The following is a 22,620-nucleotide window of genomic DNA, read 5'->3' on the forward strand; positions in this document are numbered from 1 at the left end:
GGGTGCAGAAAGACCAAAGTCTTCAGGGGTTTAGAATTTTTTAGTAATTTGTGCTTCATTAATTTAATCTTTGGGCTGAGTAACCCCTTCCTAAGGGAGGTCACAGTTATACCACGGGTAATGCTGTGTGCTCATGGCACATCACTCAGTTTGACTGTTAAACTGTATATTTCTAATTTAAATATCCATCGAACACAGCCCAGACCACACTGTCACCACAGGGAAGCCTCAGGCAAAGCCTGAAGCACTGGAAGAGCAGAGAGGTTTTTGTCACACACTGCCTGGGGCTCTCACCCTTTCCCTGCTCCCAGGAGCAGCTGTTGGTGTTTGCCAAGGGCTCTGCACAGGGCCAGGACTGGGATTCAAGGGGAACATCCTTGGATTTGGGGCTGTGTGAGCAGGACAGCTGTGTCTGTGACACCACCTGTACAGCTGAGAAGGAGGATGGTGGAGGCTCAGGATAAAGTGACAGTGGGGAGTGGAGTTGGGTGGCTCATGGGTGGCTCTTCTCTGGGACTGAATCAGATTCTAGAGACCAGAAGTCAATTGTAATTAATATCCTAAAAGAGCAGGATCATCACATTTGCAGAGATGTGTCTATAAACACACAGCCCCTGTTCAAGTGCTGGGAGAGTGGGATTTAATTAGAGCCATGAAATAACAGTGTATTTACAATATCATGTGGCCTGTGCATTTGCCCTCCCTGTCACAGGAGTCTCACTAAAGATCAGTGTTGGAGCAGTTTCATTTTATAGGAGTAAGAAATGGACTGGATTCCTGGCAGGTGCTTGAAGAACTGATTCACCCCTAGTCTTCAGTAAACTAAAGCTTCATCCCTAAAGCTACTTTAGCACAGAAACCATTTGCCTGAATTAGTTACATAAAGAGTATTTAAGAGAGGCTTTAGCTGAAATGAACTTGGATTTTTTTTGTTTGACTGTGGCACAGGAGCAACAGATTTCTCCACCTGATGAAAAACCAATGCTTTAGAGAGCAGTGCAGCAGGTCAGGTTTAATACTCAGTGTGTGGACAGCAAGCACAAGCTCTGGTCAGTTGGAACATACAAATCATTGACATCAGAACAGACAGGTCAGAGTGACAGAGCATGACAAGGACCTGCCACATAACGACATTAAAAACTGCAAACAGTGGGTTTTGGTTGCCTTCCTGTGGCACATCTGCACTGTGCTTTCAGACAGGCTCTGCCTCCTCTGTCCAGCAGTGTCCAGCTCAGCTCCTGCTGAGCTCCAGCATGTCAGGATGCCATGGCACAGCCTGCTCCCATCCCCGTGGCACTGGAGCCACGAGCTCCAGGTACAGACCAGTGGCTGCAGCTTCCTCATGCTGAACTCTGCCAGAGAGAGAGGAAAAAGAAAGGTCACAGGGAGCAGATAGGCAATGCCAAACTATCTGCATTGGAGTGACATGGGACCTACAGTCTGTCTCCCTGTGAATTTATCCTTTTATATCCCATTCTTCCTCTCGGGCAGTGTTGGAATCCTGTGCTTTGCACAACACCTCACATCATCATCCTGCTGGTGCAAGTGGGAAGATTTTTGTGTTTTTTCCTTTCTCCAAGAAGGGCAGAGGAGCAGTGTCTGAACATCTGTGCTGCATCATGTCCCTGCTGGGTGGTGTCTGAGATGTCCCACTGCCAGCCTGGGATGCTCCCAGGGAAGGAGGCTGGAAGGGCTCAAGGCAGCAGCTTCAGCCACTCCACGTGTTCTGCTGCTGGCTCAGGACACCCCTCCTGGTGCACAGGGACACCTCCATGAACAAACAACCCCCTGGAGCACATTCCCACCTGTACCTTGGACACCAGCTGAGGTTTGGGCACTTTCAGGAGGTCACAGAGGCAGTTGCGTCTCTCCCTCACCACGGGCAGTTCTGCTTCCCTGGGGGAGGAAAGGTTTGCCAGTTAATTCACAAATTAAAACCTGAAGGTGCCCATAGTCATACAACATCCTAAGTGATCCATGTTACTACTGGATTATGATGTTGTTTTGTGTATATTTCAAATTCAAGGAGTTTTTGTTCTGTCACATTTTAAGAATAATGAAACATTTTTGTACCATCTTAGGCCAGATAACCCATAAATACACACCAGGTCTGCCACAGGTAACCACTTGCTACTAAAGTGTCCAAGACTATTCTTTCAGAGTTTTATATTAAAAAAAAAAGCACTTATTCATACAACCCTAAGTTCAGTAATTTATTCTCTAACATTACTGGATTTGGAGAACACTCTACACTCTCCAGAAGCTTTGTCCTGAAATAGAAAAATCCAAACCTAAAATATGTGAGGCTTTTAAAAAAGTTCTGAAATGGCATCATGTCCATGAGATAATTTCTTCCAGAACTGTCAGTTAAAAAAGGTCCCAAATGCCCCAAATCCCTACAACCAGAATTCTTTTCCATGTGGCAGAATCCCATCCCTCAAACTGGAATGTTGGGAGGCTGCTGGTCCTGCTCACCAGGGCAGGACATTTATTTGGGTTTTCTTAAGTAACGACTGTAAATGAGCAATTAATTACAAATTTAACTCTTGGCACATAAACAGAGTCCAAAACTACAGAGAAAAAGCAAAGAAAGGCAAGTCAGAAATAACCTGAACTTTCTTTTTTTACACCTTGGACAATGTGTCTTATTTACTCCTGGAAACCTTCCTGTGGCTAAACAACATGTATTATTTATAGAGTAATTTGTTTAAACTCTGCATGACACAATTGCATGATAAACTCTCTGTAGGCCCCAAAGGAACAAATGTGTGTATCCCAGTAATTACCATCTTCCCCCAAACCAATTCTCATTTGGCTTCCTGCTCTCAGTGCTTGGTGTAATTCAGAATTCACAATGATTATTTTAGCACTGAGAGAACTTGAGGATAACGAGCAGCTCACTCTGACACTCAGCAACTGCTTCAAATCTCTTCTTCTGTAAACAGCTCCAATCTACCAAGATTAAACAATTAAGTTTTGAGTAAACGAGTTTTGTCTTTCATCTCAGAGCAATGGCCTCACTGCAAGAGGGTACTCAGGGCCTGCTCCAGGCCAGAATAAACCAGGCACACCCTAAAAATGACAAGGTGAAAACACAGTATTTATTTTTCTGGAGTGGTTTGGGGGGAATATTTTGCTTTGTTGTAGTAACCCCTTTATAAGCAGAGCTGAACTACCACTGCTTTTCCTGGACTTCTAATTTTGGCCCTGAAACCACCCCTTGGTGACAGCAGCCATCTCATCCTGCTCCAGTAATTCTGTTAAAACTCTTAATGCAATTTCTGAGCGAGTCTGCTCTTAAATGCAGGTTTCATAAGCGAGCACTGAGTCACCCCAAACACAATCCTAAACCTCCATGTGCAGTTAAACAAGGAATTGTAACCACAGGCAGAATTGCTGGTAACCAATCCTTCAAATCTGAGACTGTTGCTCTAATTTTGCACTGGAAAATTCAGAAAAAGAGCAGCAGCCATCCCTCACAATAACAAACTTAGTTTTCTTTTCCCAAATATAAAGTTATTTAAGCTCCAGCACAGAAATAAACTGGAAAGTACATAAAAGTCAAACAATGTAGCATGGAGTCTGCAAATCTGTGATCCAGCCTGAAGGTGTATTTGTTCTTTGAACTTGTCTGGGATAATTTTATTTCCATGAAATGTCAGTGGAGACAAAAAGCCATTTATTATAATGACTAAATAAATTATATATTTTTTTATATATCTGTCTCTTCTCTTGTATCAACTGTGCTGTGTGGGGCAGCAGCCCCATGGCCCAGGTCTGGGACAAGGGAAAATGTTGAACGTGGCAGCAAAAGTAATAAACTAAATAGTACCTTAGAAATCCATGTTCCCTCAGATCTCCAAGCCCTGCAGCCTTTTATCAATCTGCCCAGGTAATGATAATGCTCAATGCTAAATTATGCAGAAAGGGAAAATCCAGTGCCAAAATGCTGGGTCCCTGCTCCTGTCACAGTCCCCTGCCCTGAAAGTCACTGTCCTGCTCCAGTGGATTGTGCTCGTGGAGAACAGGACCCTCTTCACCTGCCCTTGGAAGAGGCCAAAGGTGCAGGTAAGAGTAGGTAAAAAGATGAGTTACATTCTATAAAGTGGTTGTTTAATTCATGCCATCATGTGCCTGGGAAACATCTAAACTGTTCCAATTCCAAATGTTTGCTTGAATACAGCACTTGTAGCATGTTGAGTAATTACATTTCATGGGAGATTTGAGCTGTTCTGCTAATTCTGTTGTTTTCCAGCTTGCAGAGATCCTTCCTCTCCCCAAATCCTGCCATAAATGCCAAGAAACTGTCTGTGCAGTTGCAGTTTGACTGTTTGCACAGCCCAGTCTCTGTTTCATGGAAAACTTCCAAGATTTCCTCCCCTTTTATGCTGTTAGAAAAATATAGGTATTTTGCTTTAACGAGTGGTGATTTTACACATCCCATTTTCAGTGGGAGAGTGAATTGGATCGTTCTTTAGAACAGAGGAATTCCTTGCAGCAATGCTTTTAAATGCATTAAATAGATGAACCTACGGAATAATTTCTTACAGCTTCCTCCCCACCAGCTCTCAAAGGCATCCATCAAACTTCTGTTCATTCAGAAATTATTTCAGCTCTTATTTCTGTCTGGCACAGCTGCACTTACCAGTTGGTGTCACTGAGGATGGCCATGACCTCGTCCATGATGGCAGGATCCACCACGTCGCCGTAGGTTATCAGCATCTCGTACACCTGGCTGGCCGTGGTCTTACGGATCTGTGGGGAAAGGGGCACAGGCAGAGTCAGGGAAGCATCCACAATCCATAGGGAAGAGCCCAGTGCTGTCACTGGTACTGGTCCCTCACACTGGCTGTCATGTTATGGTGGACACTGAGCCCACTCCTGCCTCTGACAGGGATTTGCTGCAGGAAGGGACCTTGTGTTTGCACCTCAGGGAATTCTATGTCTGCACTTCAAAGAATTCCTACAGTTTCTCCCTAAACTCTTCAGTACTTCCCATCTGGAAGGCCACAGCTCTGTCCCTCATAGGGAATAAATTCAACCATGTGAGCCTGGCCCAACTGGAACATTCCTTGCAGTGACTCACTGAGCCAAAGCCTGGCTCCAACTTCGGTTGCTGCAGGCTCATAAAACCCACTTCCCAGTCTGGAGATTGGAAGAAGAATCAGCAAAAGTCTTGGGAAAACTGCTGAGAGATGGCATCAGCCTGTCCTGCTCTGGGTTCTGGAGCAGTTCATGTGCCTGTTCTTTTCCCAGAGCTCAGGTCAGCAGTGACATTGGGTGCACACACAGAGCTGGCCAGGCTGGTTGCTGAAGCACAACAGGTAGAAAGATGCTAACTGGAAGACAGCAAAATTCCAACAAAACCAAATTTTTTTTCTCTTGACAAAAGCCTGATGGTAACCAAAGGAAGGCAAAGGAATTATAGTATTATTTCTGGACTAACAGTGCCAAATTAAACTGACCCATCTGTAAAAACAAAACACATTTTGTGATGTAAAATACCCATAAAATGTGAACCTGAAATGATCTCTCCCCATTTCTTACATTGTGCCCCTCCAGCAAAGGATGCCTCATGGAGCAAACACACACAACATGGAAACAGAACAAATTTCCTTGAACCAGAGCTACGTCTGTGTTGCTACTCTCAGAAGTATCACAGAACTAACAGTAAATTATCTACTTGGAGCTTTCAGCACTAAATGATGAGCAGATCTTCCCTGTGCTGGGGGCTCTGTAACAGAAAGAAAGGGCTGAGCCTCCTGCTTTGCTCCCAGTTTAACCAGTAAGGCCTGGAGGTGGAAGGGCAGCACATGGGACACAGCCAGGGATGCTGCAGGGAGCAGCACTGCAGGTAGCAGATCCTTGAGAAATAAAACCTGTTGTTCCATACATTAATACCTGTTAAAAAGAATGGTGCTTTAATGCACTTTACATTAGTTTATATTTGTATTTTAAAGAATAAATGGATAATATGCAAAGTCTTCAGTACTTACTATGGGAAAGGGATGGCAAAGGAGGAGAAACAGCTGAAAGAAAACTTTCTCTCTCATGTCTCCTTGGAATTGAATCAGGCCACAAAACCTAGAAAACATATGAAAAAGACCAGATCATGTGTTTTAAATGCACAGGTACATTTTGAGGATCAGGATGAAGATATATTGGGAAAAAGGATGGGAAATCCCAAACTCCCAGTGCTGTGGGAAAGCAAACACTGAGGGTGAGTCTGGGAGGTGCTGATGGGTGACTGGGCTGCCCCAGGCTGTGCCAGGTACAAATGTGAGGTTAAACTTGACAAGCAGCACCAAAATTTGTGCTAAAAACCACCTGTGAAGCAAGTTCTGCCATGGACAGTGAGGGCAGAGGGAAGGCTGGGCATGGAGGGGGCAGGTCAGGGGGAAACACAAACCAGAGATGGGCTATGGCTCATTTCAGGCTGCCTTGCACTCTGAAACTGCTCCCAGTAAAGAAATAAAAGGACAGCCAATAAAAGTCATTGCTTGACACTGTTATGGGATGATTTTGCCAAGTTTCTGCCACTGAACCTGCTCTTTTTCCCTCCTCTCCTCACCCAGCACTGTCCTTTCCAACTGGGAAATTTTGGTTTTGCCCTCTCTGCTGCCTGAGCCGAGTGAGGGCTTTTATCCTAAAGCCAGACACTCATTTTGCAGGTGTTTTCAGTGCACATCTAAGACCTAATCAATTAATTATATATATTTGTCATTGGCACTGTGTCAAGCTCTCTACAAAGAAAAAGCAAATGATTCCCTGCCTCTTTAGGAGTATCAACATTTTAAAAGTTGTTCAATTTTATCAGATCATGTTTCACCCCAACCACCCAGAAGCACATGACACTCTCACAACCTTTGCTCACATGTATTCATGTGCATTTTTCATTTAAATTCCACATGAGCTAGACCTAGCTGTTACACCTGGTGATTTAAATACTCCTCCCTTTCTGTGAGGAAGGGTTGATTCCATTCACTCACACTCCTATGCTGGAGCGAAGCTTCCGGATGTCTTTGGACCTTTTGATCTCTTCTTTACAGAGGGTGAACAACTTCACTGGGAAGGGGTGGCTGAAAATGGGAAAGGAAAAAAAAGGTGAGCAGTAGGTTTCAGTAGACTTTCAAAGATATTTAATGACTGTCAAGATGCCAAATTAACTTTCCAAGGCAAGGAAAGAACCACTGTGGGGTAGAAGGTGCTTCCTCCCCAGGAGCTCATCCTGCTTTGGGAGGCCTTTGGTGAGGACACAGGGGGTTTTGGCCATCATGTTACTGGACCTTTCAATTTTTAACCTGGCAGGGAAGAAATTACTATTAATTATTTACATTGCTACTACCTGTGTGCTCAGCAGTGAACTCCTTTTAGCCAGAGGGATCCAGTCCATGCAGGATAACTGGCTCCCCATGGCTTGTGTTCACACCAGAGTGTGGCACAATCAGCAATGGTCTGTCAGGAATTACAATATCCCACAGCCAAATAACAGTTATTTAGTCTGTGTATCATTGTGGTGCCTTGGTCATTCCCTGAGGTCTCCAACCAAACTTCACATAAAAGGGGATGAATGTTGTTCTTAACTACTCCACCATTTCAGAGCTGAATTCCTTCAGTGATTCCAGACAACGTAATTAAACACAGGGCTCACAGTTCTATTACGTGGATGAGCCATGGAGCCATCTTTAAATATATTTAGCAAATTCTTTTCTTTTTCCACACAGTCTGGGAAACGTGATTCTCACAGCTCTTTCCCAGACACTCGTACAAACACAAGTACTGTTAGTTATTCCAAGGATCTATTAAAAAGAAGGAAAGAGGGACTAATGCTTTTATTTCAGTTCAAATTGTTTAATCTTTTACTTGCTACACTCAAGGCTGAAGTGCCATAGATGCAAGAAGAAACTATTTCATATTTGTCTAGTGAGCACAATTACCCCTGGGCTGCATATTTTGGAAACCTCCCTGCACTGTGTATGGAAAGCAGAAAGCAAAAATAGTAACATTCATTTTCTGCTACCACGTTCAAAGCTGTGGATAAAAACTCCTGAAGAGAGCTGGGTACTGTCATCTGCTGAAAGGCAGAACATTTAAAATGAGATGTTTCCAGGAGCACCAGGATGTTTTGTTAAGGTAATGCACCTTGTTCTATAGAGTTTTCTGACAAGAGTTAGCGGGTTTTAATTACTTTTAAAAAATTCTTAAAATCCCAGCATGAACTGGCAAATGGTGACTTGGTTAAAAAACTGAACAACAAACCATGGACCCATCAAGGTAAAAAATGTGTCAATGACAGACCATGAATGAGTCTGTGTGTCCACAGGCATGGATTTGTCTGGGTGGGTGAGAGAACTGCTCCTTGAATGCTGAGGTGTGTTCTGTCTTACCTTGGTGCAATTCCTCCTCCTCCCACCCCCAATTACACAAAGACCCTGTGTAGACAGCTAATTACAATCCCTGCAGTGCATGCCTGGCTCTCAGCACAGACCAGGCAATATAGTGAATTAGGTGAGATTTAAACCAGTTGAACAACAGGGACATCACTGGGAAGTGGAGCAACAAAGAGACCAATTGGAACAAGAGCATCTGGAATAAATTTAACACACGGAACCTCACGAGTAGCATTTTGTGTTAAAAACAGATGCACTTTCCTTTCTGTCAGCTGCCAATTCCACATTTGCAATAACCAAACCTAACCTATGTGTGATCTCAGATGACTCAAATAGCTTGGCCTCTGTAAAGGAAATTGAGAAAATTCCTTCTCCTGTGTGGGCACTGTGCCAGCAGGAACAGCGTCGGCCTCTCGGGAAAAGGGATCAGTCTGAAGTCTCTGCATTGATGTAAATTGGGCACACGTGGTGCTGCCAAAAGATGCTGGTTTTCCCTCCTCCAGGTGAACTGGGTTTCAGCAGTGCCACTCAGGGTGGCCCTGGAACAGCCACCAGCCACTGCCAGATCTTTGCTTTATGGCTTGTTATGCAATAGCAGTAGAACTGCTTAAAAAAATCCACAGGAGCACATAATACATAGAAATCACCAGTTGGAGATCACACACCATCTTACAGCACTGCAAGATCACCAGAAAAAATATAGAGAGAATACCTGAATGCTTCTGTTGAATATGTAAAATACATACAATGAGAAAGAGAAATGCCACTTACTACTCCAGAAAGCATTAGATTCTGAATTGTCATTCCAAAGCTGTTCTGTTCGTGTGGCACTGGTTATTAGACCCATCTCACTGTGCTCCTAAGGAGCCAACAACCCATCTGGGCTCTGGGCAACCTCAGCATCTCTGGTGATCACTCACCCACTGGAGCAGCAGAACTCTGCAGCCACAGGAGTCATGATTAGTGCCAGCTTTGCCAGCAGCCTCAGCTCACTGTCCTTTGTCCTCCCTGTCCTTGTCCCAGCACCAGCATGAGCTGACAGGTACCTCTGTGCTGGAGGAGCAGCCACTGTGAGTTCAGAGCAGTATTTCCAAGAGCTCAGTTTCAAGGTGTGCCCTTTGCCTCCAGCAGTCCCTAATCCATGAACACTCCCTAATCCATGAACACTCCCTACACTGTCATGGGTGCAACTCCACAAATTGTACAGAGGGATGGGATCAGGAGGTTTGGGGTTTATGACCAGGAGAAGGAAGGACACTGCAGCTGAGACCTGCTGCCCTGTTGGGCTGGGAGGGCACACGGGGCAGGGGGAATGACAGGGAGCAGCAGGTGAGTGATGTTGTAGCATCACCAACACTTTGGTCCAGCTCACACCTGCCCTGCTGCCCAGAGCAGTGGTTTGCCCCCCACTTTCCTCCACACACCCTTCTTATTTTGGCCCGATCTGTGAGCACACAGCAAAACAGGCTGAGGAACCACCTCAAGCTGACTGGGAGAAAGGCACTTTCAACCCACTGCAGTTCTCCAATGCCATTCCTCATGCAGTGATACAAATCACTCCAGGGCAAGGGAGGGGGAACCTCTCGTGCTGGTCACACAGGTTTTTGTCACCTTAAGACAGGTAAGAAATAACAGCCTGGAAAACGACAGGCAGAGCTGCTCTTTTCACACCACAGCTCAAACTAAGCCAAGCACAGCAGAGAAGCCGGTTCCAAAAGCCTTTTGATGACCCTGGTGACACCAAAGCTGATTCATTTCCAACCCTACAGGACAGGTATTCACCCCACACTTCCCAGCCCTGCTGGCAGGTTCAGCAGGGCCCTGGCAGAGCAACAACCCCACGTGGCAAATGCACCTCACTTAAGCACGAGCATTCCAAACAGGAGGAGGAAAGGGGCTCACTTGTCCTCCTGCAGAGATCACACACCAGGCACACTGAGCTTCCCCAACACTGAGATTCAGCTGAAAAACGACACCAGAAATTTCCAGCTTTGTGTTCCAAACTGTATGAGCTGCAGGGTGTGAAGAGGCAGGAAAATGCCCGGCAGGTTCTGCCTGTGCAGGGCAGGAGTGACACCCTGTGGCAACTGGTTTTAACTGGAGCACTGAGCTCCTCACAAGGGTCACACTGATCCAGCTCCTAATCCTGGTTAAATTAAGCACTGCTGGATATTACCCACTCTGGACTGCTGATGTTTTATTAGAAAACCAAGCTCCAGGACAGTGCACAATTTCCATTTGAAACTTCAAAATGCATTTGCAGATACCTTTTTATAACGTGACAGTTGCCTGTTAAACTGCTGGTTTAGGTATAATCCTGATGCCAGACATCCTAGATCCCAATTCCCTTGCTAAAACTCTACCCAGACCAATGTGGTAAAAAACGAGGGAAGGAGATTAAATGGGAAACAAACACCACAAGGAAAAAGACAACCATGTATCTCAGCCCTCTTACTTCAGTCACACTCTGTCTGAAAACTACCTGACACTGCAGCACAACGTGGCCTTTTCAGGCCACTGAGACGTGTCTCAATTTTCAGGCTCATTCTGTGCTGTATTTCTCAGAGCCAGGATCAGTGTTTCCATCCCTAACTGCACCCAAAGGACATACACCAGAGTAACAAAATGCACATGTTGCCCTAATGTAATTTTGGGCTCATCCATCCATGTGCTGATCCACACAGAGGCTCTGAGTGTACAGCAGAGCCCTGAGCATTCACCTGGCTCCCTGTGAAGGATCCACAGTAACTCACTCATGGTCACCTCTGCTCCAGGAGGCACCTTTGTGACAATAAAACTGTCACATGCAGGAAGTAAACTCTCCATCTTTTTTAGCTGCCTCCAAACTCTCCTGAGCTCTGCCCTTCCAGGACTCTCTACGACAACAAGTTCAGGCCAGCACTTCACTCCCTTGACATGAGAATGATTCACTTGGCTGTTTCATTATTAAGTTTCTTCTTTGGTTTCATCATCAAACTGGAAGAAATACCTCAGGATCAGCTTCAAAATCTTTCCTTCCCAATCACCCTGGATTTTATTTCAGGCCTTTTTACACAAAGCCTCACAAAGGCACCACAGGGTTGAGTCTGAGACACTCACACAGCAAAGGCAGCGATGCCACCATGTGCTTTTTGTTTAGAGACCCCTGACGTGGGAGACAAGACTTTACCTGGGATTTCCACCCATAATCTATCACCTTCCCCAACAGGGAAGCCTGGAGCCTGTGTGGAAGCCCCGGATCCCTGGCATGATTACAAAATGAACAAGTAATATTCATTCCATCTGTCTTTGACTCATTTTAAATTCCCATTCAAACAGAGACTGCCAAATGCAATTTAAGAAAGATTATCTAAAACCACACTTCAAGACAAGAGTAGGCTCAATTAAAACTTTAAGAATGATAAATGCTTTTCAAATTTAGCTGCTGTGAGCAATTCTTGAACCAACAGATTCCCAATCCTGGATATGTGCTCATAGGATCCACGTTGTACAATTCTGCAAACATCTGTAGATGTGCCAAGATGCTGCCTGGGAGAGCTTGTGGAACAGATTTTAATATTACTGAAATTAAAATAATTCTTTTCTGAAACATCTGCAAAAAAATATGATTTCATATTGGAATATCTTACTCATGCTTATCCATTCCTGAACTAAATACTTTCCAGAAGACTGAACTTGGGAGGGAAAGAGCTGGGATGTGTCTTTTTTATTATTCCTATTAGAATCTTAATTAACTTCTTCAGAGATATTCACATTAACCAAGGCAGTGGGACTGGGGAAGCCATACCCTGTAGGCACACACTGTTCTGCAGCATCAAACCAGGACACTGCCAGTGCTCAAGGCTCCCAGTACAGCAAGGAATGCACCCCAAATGGCATGGATTTAGGCAGCTGGAAAAGGCAGGAATGGATCTGATACTGGTCCAAGTATGCCACGTAAAACATGTAAATTGACTTTGATTAATGTCCTGGTTGTTAAACAATGAACCAGTAACTGAAGTGAGAGTCAAAGGTTTTATCAAGAGCCTTTCAAGGGTCTCAGCTGTCCCACTTCAGGAAAATGAAAACGCTACAATATACACTCACACCTGGAGCCCTGTGCACCCACACCTAGAAGAACAATCAGCAGCACCCAGGGTAAGATTTAAGAGGCCTGTTGGATGGTGGAAAATAAACCAAAAAGACATCCAGCAACTTACTTCTCTTGCTCAGTGAATGTGTCGAAGCAGCCATTTGCCAGCAGCTGGTCCAGCATTGTCAGGAGAGGCACAGACACCCTGAGGAAAGAAAATGATTCAACAATGTAAATACATTCCCTGGCATACAGATATATACTATTTTTAATCAGAAGCAAAGAAAGAAACATCCTATGTGCCTACACATATTTAAATTAGAACCCTGACTTACACAGAGGAGGGTTGCTCGGGAACTTGTGTGTGTTGGCTGAACCACCCTCCTTGGCTGAGGGGACACTCCCTCCCAGCCAAAAGGAAAAAAAACTAATTAACAACACTCCTGCTTTACTCTTGCAGAGTCCTGAAAACACAATTAACAGTAGCAGAAAATATTAATTTATTTTCTAGAATATAAACAATGTATTCCACAGACTGTGTCAGAAGTTACAACACCAAATGAACCAACAGGAATAATCACAGCCATGTTTTCATTTCAACAGTTAAGAAACAAAATACAAATAAAATAGCATTAGGACAAGGGGGAATGGCTTCAAAGTGAAAGAGGGTAGGTTTAGATTAGATGTTAGGAAGAAATCCTTCCCTGTGAGAGTTGGGAGGCCCTGGCACAGGCTGCTCAGAGAAGCTGTGGCTGCCCCATCCCTGCAAGTGTCCAAGGCCAGGTTGGACAGGGCTTGGAGCAACCTGGGATAGTGAAGGGTGTCCCTGCCCATGGCAGGAGGTGGAACAAGATGAGCTTTAATGTCCCTTCCAACCCAAACCACTCTATGATTGTAAAATCTGAATATGCAAAATATTTTACCATCACCCCTTGGTTATACATTTTACCAAAGGTTGTGCTGTTCCAAAAACCAGAAGTGTTAAAGCAAATGCACATGGCTAGATACACCCCATCTAGGCAGATTTAAACTGATGTGCCACACATCTGACTTCCAACCCCTGCAGTTGAAGGGGAAAAAAGCCAAGGAAATCCATTACCGGTCATTCCGCAGGTTGTCCTCAAAGACCTTGAGCAACGTCTCACAGAAACTCTCCAGAGCACTGGGATCACCCTGGATTTTCTTCATGTAGTCAAACAGGCTCTGGGCAGAGTATCTGAGCTGGAACAGAAGGAATCTCCAATGAAGGACAGGGAAAAACCCACTGCCACACACACAGACACTGGCTGTGCACTGAGGAGCACCCCTGCACTGGGAACACAGTTCCAACAGCAGCCACATGTATAAATCACTTACAATATCCAAGAGGATCATGGCTATTTTACATTCAGTAATCCTTTTTCAAGGAAGAGGTCTTTTTAACTTTCTAAGTTTTGCCATTGCAGGAAAAAAGACCACATTAAAGGGTTTTTATTTTTTTTCTCCCCAAAACAAAACATCCCCAAAACCACTACGATTATCCTGCTTCACTTCAAGTAATAACACTGTTATGACTCTGAAAGTTAAAAAGCATACAAGGAGTTCACCAGGTAATATTTACTAAACAGCTGATGGAACTGAACCATGCAGACAAGCTGCTGGCCACACAAACCAGCAGTAAACTCGGGTTAAAAATTAAAAACAACTCAGAAATAATGACTGTTGGTTTAACTTTATTGTGCTAATCAGCCAACTTAGAAAGATGGCAGGGGAGGGGTCAGTGCTGATGCTCAGAGCTCAGCTGGGCACGGTCCATGGGGTTCCACCAGCTGTGACCCATCACAGGCTGCAGTGTCACTCCACAGCTCCCCATGGCTTACATGGGATATTGGGAAGGAATTCTTGGCTGTGAGGGTGGGGAGGCCCTGGCACAGGTTCCCCAGAGAAGCTGTGGCTGCCCCTGGATCCCTGGAAGTGTCCAAGGCCAGGTTGGACAGGGCTTGGAGGAACCTGGGCTAGTGGAAGGTGCCCCTGCCCATGGCAGGGGGTGGGACTGGATGATTTTGATGTCCCTTCCCACCCAAACCATTCCATGTTTCCATGATCTCCAGGAGCTGCTGTGTTCACCAGGCCGGCTGCTCCCTCAAGGACCTGCTGTGTGGGAGGGGAGCAGCCACAGTCTCTGTGGGACCCCCCCCTTTCCTGGGGGATCTGTGCCCTCCCCCAGCTCACAGTGCACCCTGGAACCAAGGGACAAGGGCTGCAACAGGCTCCATCAGCATCACTACTAACACTGAGAGTTTCCACTTCTGGAAGAGGTTGGAATTTTAGTTTCCAGCCTCATCTTTTAAAATTAATTATTAATAAATAGAAATAATTTTAAAAAATAATTTACTTTCCTTGAGGATGAGAAGAAAAATTTGGTGGGTTTGTTTGTGGGGTTTTTTTGTTACAGAAATTACCTCAAAGGAAAACATCTCATCAAGGATGAACATAATCAGATTCCTGAATCCTCCTGACTCTGATGTGAGGATTATCCATCCTGGTGGGGTTTGGTCACGTCTCTTGGGGAAGGGGGTGGTGGCTGGGGGGGGCTGTGGGAAGGGCAGGTGGGGTGGATCAGTTCTGCAATACCAACTTCTTTTAGTTTTAGCTTAAATGATTTTCTGTTGGGTCAAGAGAGGGCTGTAAGCAGTGAGTCAGCCTGGGCAGTCAGGGGAGATTTTCTTTCTGAAGCTCACACAGAGCATTTTGATGGCTCATTCAGCCCCTCAGAGGATTGACCATTTCATCAAGAAAAGAAAATACTGGATGAGAATGAGAAATGTCACAAACGTCTCCCCAAAAACAAATTAGAGGAATCTCTATTTAAACATTTTCTCTCAGTTAAATTTCATACCAGTAACGTTTATTGGTGCATCAGTACAACAAGAACATTTTAGCCTTGAATCAAAACTCTGAACTAGTTTCCCAAAGCTTTATCCTACGTGCAAACAGCACAGCCCAGCAATCCTGGGAAGCAGCAGCCTGCTACCTTAACAATTTTTTCTGTAGTGAGACCTCCTGGGCAAAGCAGGAGCACAAATATTTCTTTAGAAAGCAACTGAAAGAAATTACTCGGTTATTCTGAGTTTCAAAATGACAGTCAAAACAGAGTTAAAACATTTGTACAGTTTGTACAATGTTCACCTACACTGAACTGACCCCAGTGTGGTTCTTTCACTCTCCAAAAGCAATGCTGGTGTGTCCCTGTGTGCCCAGTATAAACTGGGTCCTGACACTGAAAGGTCTTTACAGGATATAGAACTGTAAGAAAGATTTCCTGAAAATTTAAAATCTGTTTAATTATTATATATTGCCCTTTAAACCAAAATAAAGAAGAAATATTTGGCACCTTCTATGAGCAGAGATCAATGATAAGCAGAAGAAAGGGCCTGTCCCAGCCCATCTCAGAAAAAGATCTTAAAAAGTTGTCATTTTCTCTCCAATTTCTTTCGTCTCTTAAGCTACCTCAGGGATCCCACACCATTCTTTGAAGGAAGCTGAGTGACTCAATGCTTTTCCTGCAAATTCAAATGACTGGAAAAGGCAAGAATGGGCATGAAAGAAAAGGGCAACAAGCACAGCCACAGGTAGGGTGCTCCAGAGCTGTGCAGAGCCAAGGCAGAGCAGCAGGATATCAGAAACACCGGAGGATGCAGACAGCCAGGAATTAAACAATACAGTGGGATGGGATGGATAAGCCATCACATAATTGCTTGGGAGATTTAAAAATGGGACTTTTTCCCAACAGTCAGTATAGATCACAGGAACTACTTGAAGAAGCTCCAACGTAACAAGGTAACATGACATGAACAAGTTAAATCCCCTGGTTTCCCCCCCAGGTGAACACTCCTTTTGTCCTGGATTCAGTATCTGAGCTACAACCTTAATTGCTCCTGAGTATTTGCAGAGAAGAGCATTTCCAAATGTCTTCCTCATCTATGCAGATCACAAATTCACACTACATCAAACGTGTGACATTTACCTTTCCCTGGGGTTCCACAAGGACTGGGAGAGGAAATTAGGAGGTTAATGGGTTGGAACTGGGACAACTTTGGATACAAATTTGAGAGGAGGCCTGAGAATGACCTTGTTCTTATGAAACAGTAAAAACAAAGTTTGCCAAGGCTCAACTCCTCCAACATTTAAACCAATAGCAGATACTGCAGTGACAGGCAATACATGATACAGCAAAGTGTTCAAAGGGACCATTCAGCTGATGATAAAATAAAGTCCTAAGGATTTTATCTCCTGAACCATGGGAAAGCATGAGGAAGTGCAGCTCCAGTAAGTGGAGAGGCACGTGCGGCTCTGGGCACAAACCTTCGTGAAATTGTTCCCAGCGAGTTTGTTGCAAAACTGAAGCACAATACTTCTAAAATCAGTTTTGAGGCAGCAAGTGGGAATGATATGGCCAAACAAAAATTAGCTTAGGCATCCAGCCTATAAAAATCCCAAAAATCCCAGCATCCAAAATCCCAGTTTGTAACAGAACACCCAAAATCTCTGCTACCCACCAGTGATTAAGATGCCCAGTGCACAGACGGGCTCTGGTTTGTGCTTTGCAGCACTATCTTGGACAGACCTGATGAAAAAGCCAATGGAATATGATGAAAAAGGAAGATCCTGGAAGGGAGATGTTCAGCAGATGGACAGACCCCAAAGGGTGTCCCTCTCCCATCTAACCAGTCTCCTGGGAGCCCCAGGTAACCTCACAAAATTCAGCCTCTGCCCCCAACGCACCCAAATGGAAGCCAAGTGAGGAACTCCTGGGAAAGCCCAGACACAGCCAGATGTACCAAAACCTGCAGTTTTCAAGCAGCATTTCCACAGGGCAAGACCTTCTCAGGGCCAGAGCAGGCCTGTAACGTGCAGCAGGAACCACGTTACGCTCAATAAATAACCCCAGGTTTGGATCATTTCTAATCCCGACACATTTACAGCTCTGAAGTGGCAGTAGCTGTTTTCACAGTAACTGCAGAAAAAAACTGTGCATCATTTAAACATTAGCCCAAGTGAAACCATGTCCCCCTTGTTTTACTTACAATACTCCTTCAATAAATCAAAACTTTGGAGGCCAATAACTCTGAGACTCAAACCAGGGACACTTTATGTGAAGTATGAATACCATAATTCACACTATTTTTTCCCTTTAAGAAAAGAATTCCAGGAATTATTCTCAAGTGTATTTTGCTCAAGAATTGTCAACAAAGGAAACAGGATTTAGGGCCTGTTTCTTCAAACCAAATATGCATTAATTTGCATACAATTTGTCCCAGTAACCAGATGTTTCAGAACATCATCTACGAATGTCCCAACATTTTCCTTTGTATGATATAACACAGTAACACAGCCTTGGTACTGGACTGGGAGGAACTTTTTAATGTTCAAAATAGGTTGCTTCCTTTTTTTTTTAAGGTTTTACTTACAGTTTCTATAACATTTTAAAATGTAATTTTCATTCTTTATGGGGGGCAGGGGAATAACAGGACATTCTGTGCTTCAACAAAATTTTAAATGTGGTGTAGCTCAATAATAAAAATATCTCAAATTATATCCTGACCCCTGCAACTGCAGGGTTTGAGCCCTGGAGAAAGAGCAGCATTGTACAGTCCTGATCTCCACTCACTGAGGGGGGTTTCATGCAGCCATAAGAAATATGCATCACTGTGGGCCAGATGGATAATTAGAAGATTCTTTTACACAGAGAAAGTGCCCTTTGAACCATGGCGATGGAGCAGAGTGCCAAATCCCACAGGGAATGACATCTTCTGTTTTTCCAGATTACTTCCAATGCTCCAGCTACAATCCTTCCACCAAAACTCTTCAGAGACCCCACATGGCTCATTCCAGAAAAATCTCTTTAAAAAGCCAAACAAAGAACTACTCCTGCTAAATATACTGCTGAGCAATTTTAACTGGGGAAAAACAGCCACTGACCACGGAATTACAACAGAGCCTTTCTCCTGCTAATTCCCTGAGATGACTGAAAGACAAACTGACATTTGAACTCAGATTATCTCGCAGTATATAAAAGAACCTTCTAACTTTCCAAATTCCATGTCCATGTGAGTATGTGCACAGATATTTTTTAAGAGAGGGAAGAGTCACAAGAACATGTTACTGCAAGAACACATATTTGAATAATCCTTTTCCTTCATCTGAGATTTTAAAAATCTGCTTCTATCGTATGGATTTAATAGGGAACAGTTCTTAAAATTTGCTATTAATGTTTTAAATCAGTCCCTGGATATTCAGCTACAGAGCAGTTTGAACACAGGTTATTATAAAACACATTGATTTTAATTTCTATATCACATTTTAGATATGAAATGTAATTCACCACACATCTACAATCCCAAGTGTAAGTACCCTGTACTTGGAGCCTCCCTTGCACTTCCAGTTGACTCCAAAGAGAATTAGATCATCTTCTTTCTGAAGCAAAAGCCCTTGAGAATATTTTAACCGGAACAAGCCTTTAGCATTAAGGAAAACTGCAGGGTCACAGAAAGTTAACATTTCAAAATCAGAGTTTGAAAACAGTGCTGAAGGTTTCCCTTTGCACACTGGCTGATGGCAACAAGGACAGGGAGCTACAAGTAACCAAACTGTTTCCACTTTTCAAAACCAAATGCACCCAAGACTTTAAAAAAAGAAAAAAAAAAAAGTTAAAATGTTGAATAAGAATTTTCCCCTGACCTCAGTTAGCAGCCAGAATGTCTGTTTCCCCACAGCTTTCCTCCTTTTTTATATTTACACAAATAACTTTGGTTTTGGTGGAGCCTCCCATAATTGTGTTTGACTGAAAGCTGAATTTCATGTGCATGTTTGCCATTAACGAAATCTGTTAAGAGTTACACTGTCTGTCCCATAATTATTGTCACAAACCAACACACACGTTTCCAAAGTTTTAAAATAGCCGTCGCTATATAATTAGTTGCCATTTTAGAAACATTAAAATGCTCAGAATTGGTTTAAATACATGAGACTGCACTGACAACAAATACTCAGCTACATCAAACCCAAAGGCTTATGGACTTCTCTTGATCCCAAGAGCAGAACCCACAACAGCAGGCAAAAAACCCATCATTTGGGCTTTTTGAGACTGAGAAGGGGAAGCCACCAGCTCAAAGTGATTTTGTCTCCTTCTTCCTGCGACCCAGCAGGAGCTGCTCCCTCTCCACAAAAACTGTTTCCCAATCCTTTTCACTTTTCTACCAACTCTCTTAATTTGAGATGGAAATCTTAATTAGAAACACTCTTAACCACTGCTGGGGTGCTGACTCACAAGCTCCTCCTGTTACAGGACCACTGGGAGTTAAAGATTCAACTGACAGTCCAAAATATTCTGTTACTGGTCTGATATTTCTGTGGTGTTGTATTGAACCAACAGTTTTCTTATATTTTACATCTTTGGCTACATCAAATCACAAAAATGTTGGAAGCCAAATATCTTGAAACCAAGAATTCTGAAACTACCAATGCAAGCTGTAATATAAGGACAGAAGAACACACTAAAATGATAACGAAGTTGGGAAGAATTTGGCAGCATAACAGACTGCCAAAGCCAGTGATAAAGAGATTGTTCGTGCCAGAAGAATGAAAGAGTGATTGCAAAGCTCAGAGGATTGAGACAGACACTTCAATGATATTTCTTTCAAGTAATGGAACTTCTGGCATCTCACTGGTACTTCAGCAGAAAATGTATCAAAATAAAAAAAATAAATAAATCTGTGCATACTGTTAACACACATTGACAACTAATAGTTAACAGTTGCATCAGGTGACAAATGAAAACAGGTTTTCACCTCATTTGAGATGAGCCATCACCTTGCACTGAGCTGAGGGCTCTGCCTCTGTTCCCAGCTGGGAGAGTCAGCACAGAGCTGGGAGCTGAGGGACCCCAGAGCCTGGAATTCTTGGGTTCTCTCAGGCCAGGAAAGGAGAAACAAAGCACCCTCACTCCTTGCTCCCTGCGTGCTCAGCAAGCCAACTATACTTTTAAAGATACAAATAAGAAGCCCATCAGATTTAAAAGCATGACTTGATTTCTTTAAAAAAACCTGAATTCTCAGAGCAATCACCACCTGCAACATCCACAGGCAGGCACTCGATGCTCGAGGCAACAATTTGCTCCCCCTCCTGCCAAGCAGCAAAGCCACTCCCTGCTCTTACCGTGGTCTCTGTGAGTCCCCCCACGGACACCGAGAGCCCCAGGAGCACGTAGTACTGGTAGGCTGGCAATCCCAGGAGCTGGGTGATCCGAGGGAAAGCTTCAGATGCAGCATTCCAGTTCAGAGTCTCCTTCTCTGACCTGGGGAAAGGGAAAGGAGAAAAATAATCCTGCACGCGTGTGGTGCCTTTCTTCTCCCCACGTTCCTGGGACAGCTCCTCCCTGTCAGTGAAGGAAGGCTCTGAATTACCTAAAAATCACACTGAACACTGGTCTTTGAGCATATGGGGAAAACACAAATCAAAGCTTCAGCTACTGCCAGTGAAGGGAAGGAACCTCCAAGTCCTTCTGATGCAGATAAGGAATTGGAACCACAGTTTTCTTTTCCCAGGCACTTTTCTCTACACACAGAAAACAAGTTCTGTTTCTGGAGTCCCATCACAAGTTCTCTCCCATCAACAGCTACTCAGAGACTGATCCAAAGACAGACTTATCCCAGGAAAAACCAACATCCCCCTCTCCCAGCTCCATCAGCAGCCTCACAGACAGAGCACTTAGAGTTAGAGCAGGTTGTGATTCTCCTGAACACACAGAATGAGGACACAGAGCTGGATGTTCCTCATCCCAATCAGGTACCAGCAGCACCATTCAGGAATGAGCTGCTCTCACAGTTGCTTTAGCTAGAAAGCCCATCTTGGAAAACTACTTCAACTAGAGCTTGGTTAAAATACTATAATTAATTAAAAATTACTATCATGAACAGTCAGTGCTTTCCAGTCAAGGAAAAAACTATGTTTATGCCTATTGACAGGACACTTCAGTGAAACCCTGACCAACAGCACCAGACATTCCTCCACAAACAGACTGGGCATTTGGGCCCAAAATTTACATCAGGTAGTGTGTGTTAGGTCTAATTGTGTGCATTTATTTTTTATTTCACTGGTTTAGGATATGTTTTGCAACATCTTACCTTGGAAATATCCTCTCTAGCTCCTGTCTGTGAGGGATGTGTGGAACTGGAGGACAGTCAAAGTGTAGGAGGGTCAGGAACACAGACCCTGCATGAGCTCGAAATTTATCTATTTTTTCAGCTGACTGTTGAGCCAGCCAGCACATAATCTGCTTGCAGCTACAAAGAAGAAAACAATTAATCACATAATTTAAGCAGCAGAATGTGTATTTAAATTCTTTCAATGAAATCAAAACTATCCTGCTATGAAACTATTCTGGTTTAATTTTTTCAGCATGAACCTGCAAATGATTTAAGACACCCATATGGTGCCAGAATACTAAAGCTTTATTTTCCATAGATCAATATTAATCAAAAGCCATCATGACATTAATGTTACATAGTATTTCATCCACCTTTTATACTTATTGCTCCACCTTTCATCCAAAAAAATAACAAAGTGTTTTATGGTTTGGAGGAACTGCTACATTTCTGATGGAGATAGAGCAGAAACCTTGAGAAAAGCACATTTTTGAGTAGAAAACTGCACACATAGCAGAGGACAAGGTCTATCCTAAATCTCTTATATTCCAAATAAACCACTTCTTCAATTCTGGCTAGTTTTTAACAATATCCTATTTTGCTTATGTTTCTAACTGAGCTCCCAGCTACAATACTGTGTCCCACAAGGCCCTTTTACCCCTTCAGAGAGGACAACTAATGATAGTAAAACCAGCTAAAATGCCTTCAGTTACAGCAAGACCCAGAATATTTAGAAAATGGGATCCAGCTGGCAGGAATGGTTTTCTCAGTTTCCTGTGGATCATCTCTGACTGCAACAGATTAAGAGGAGGAAGCCCCTGAAAAACAGTGTATTCCCAGAAAACCCACTATTTTCCTTTTAAGTATCCTTCAAAGTTTGTGTTTTTTCTTTTATTAAAAACCAAATCATGTATATATTCAGGTAACCATTGGCATGTTCTGTCCATAAACCAACACCACTATCAGGAAAGTT

General features: G+C 43.6%; 2 protein-coding genes across 6 annotated transcripts in view; one reads left to right on the top strand and one right to left on the bottom strand.

The window, feature by feature from the left end:
- Positions 1–2,588, top strand: part of B3GNTL1 (UDP-GlcNAc:betaGal beta-1,3-N-acetylglucosaminyltransferase like 1) — a 113,376-nt gene extending 110,788 nt beyond the window's left edge. For all 3 annotated transcript variants that reach the window (XM_027691481.1, XM_027691483.1, XM_027691482.1), the window contains one exon: positions 1,580–2,588. The gene's annotated coding sequence lies outside the window, so the exon portion shown is untranslated. The remainder of the gene's footprint in view (positions 1–1,579) is intronic.
- Positions 986–22,620, bottom strand: part of TBCD (tubulin folding cofactor D) — a 117,226-nt gene continuing 95,591 nt past the window's right edge. For 2 of the 3 annotated variants that reach the window (XM_027691476.1, XM_027691478.1), the window contains 9 exons: positions 21,627–21,785; positions 20,659–20,797; positions 13,562–13,683; positions 12,590–12,667; positions 6,990–7,079; positions 5,997–6,084; positions 4,646–4,755; positions 1,806–1,896; positions 986–1,352 (listed from right to left, as the gene is read on the bottom strand). In XM_027691476.1, coding sequence (XP_027547277.1) covers positions 1,341–1,352; positions 1,806–1,896; positions 4,646–4,755; positions 5,997–6,084; positions 6,990–7,079; positions 12,590–12,667; positions 13,562–13,683; positions 20,659–20,797; positions 21,627–21,785 — 889 coding nt within the window. In that variant the 3' untranslated portion in view covers positions 986–1,340. The remainder of the gene's footprint in view (positions 1,353–1,805; positions 1,897–4,645; positions 4,756–5,996; positions 6,085–6,989; positions 7,080–12,589; positions 12,668–13,561; positions 13,684–20,658; positions 20,798–21,626; positions 21,786–22,620) is intronic. The other variant, XM_027691477.1, reaches the window with a different exon arrangement.

The sequence above is a fragment of the Neopelma chrysocephalum genome, unplaced genomic scaffold (assembly GCF_003984885.1).
Source record: "Neopelma chrysocephalum unplaced genomic scaffold, ASM398488v2 Primary Assembly neopelma1_84, whole genome shotgun sequence".
NCBI classification, from domain to species: domain Eukaryota; kingdom Metazoa; phylum Chordata; class Aves; order Passeriformes; family Pipridae; genus Neopelma; species Neopelma chrysocephalum.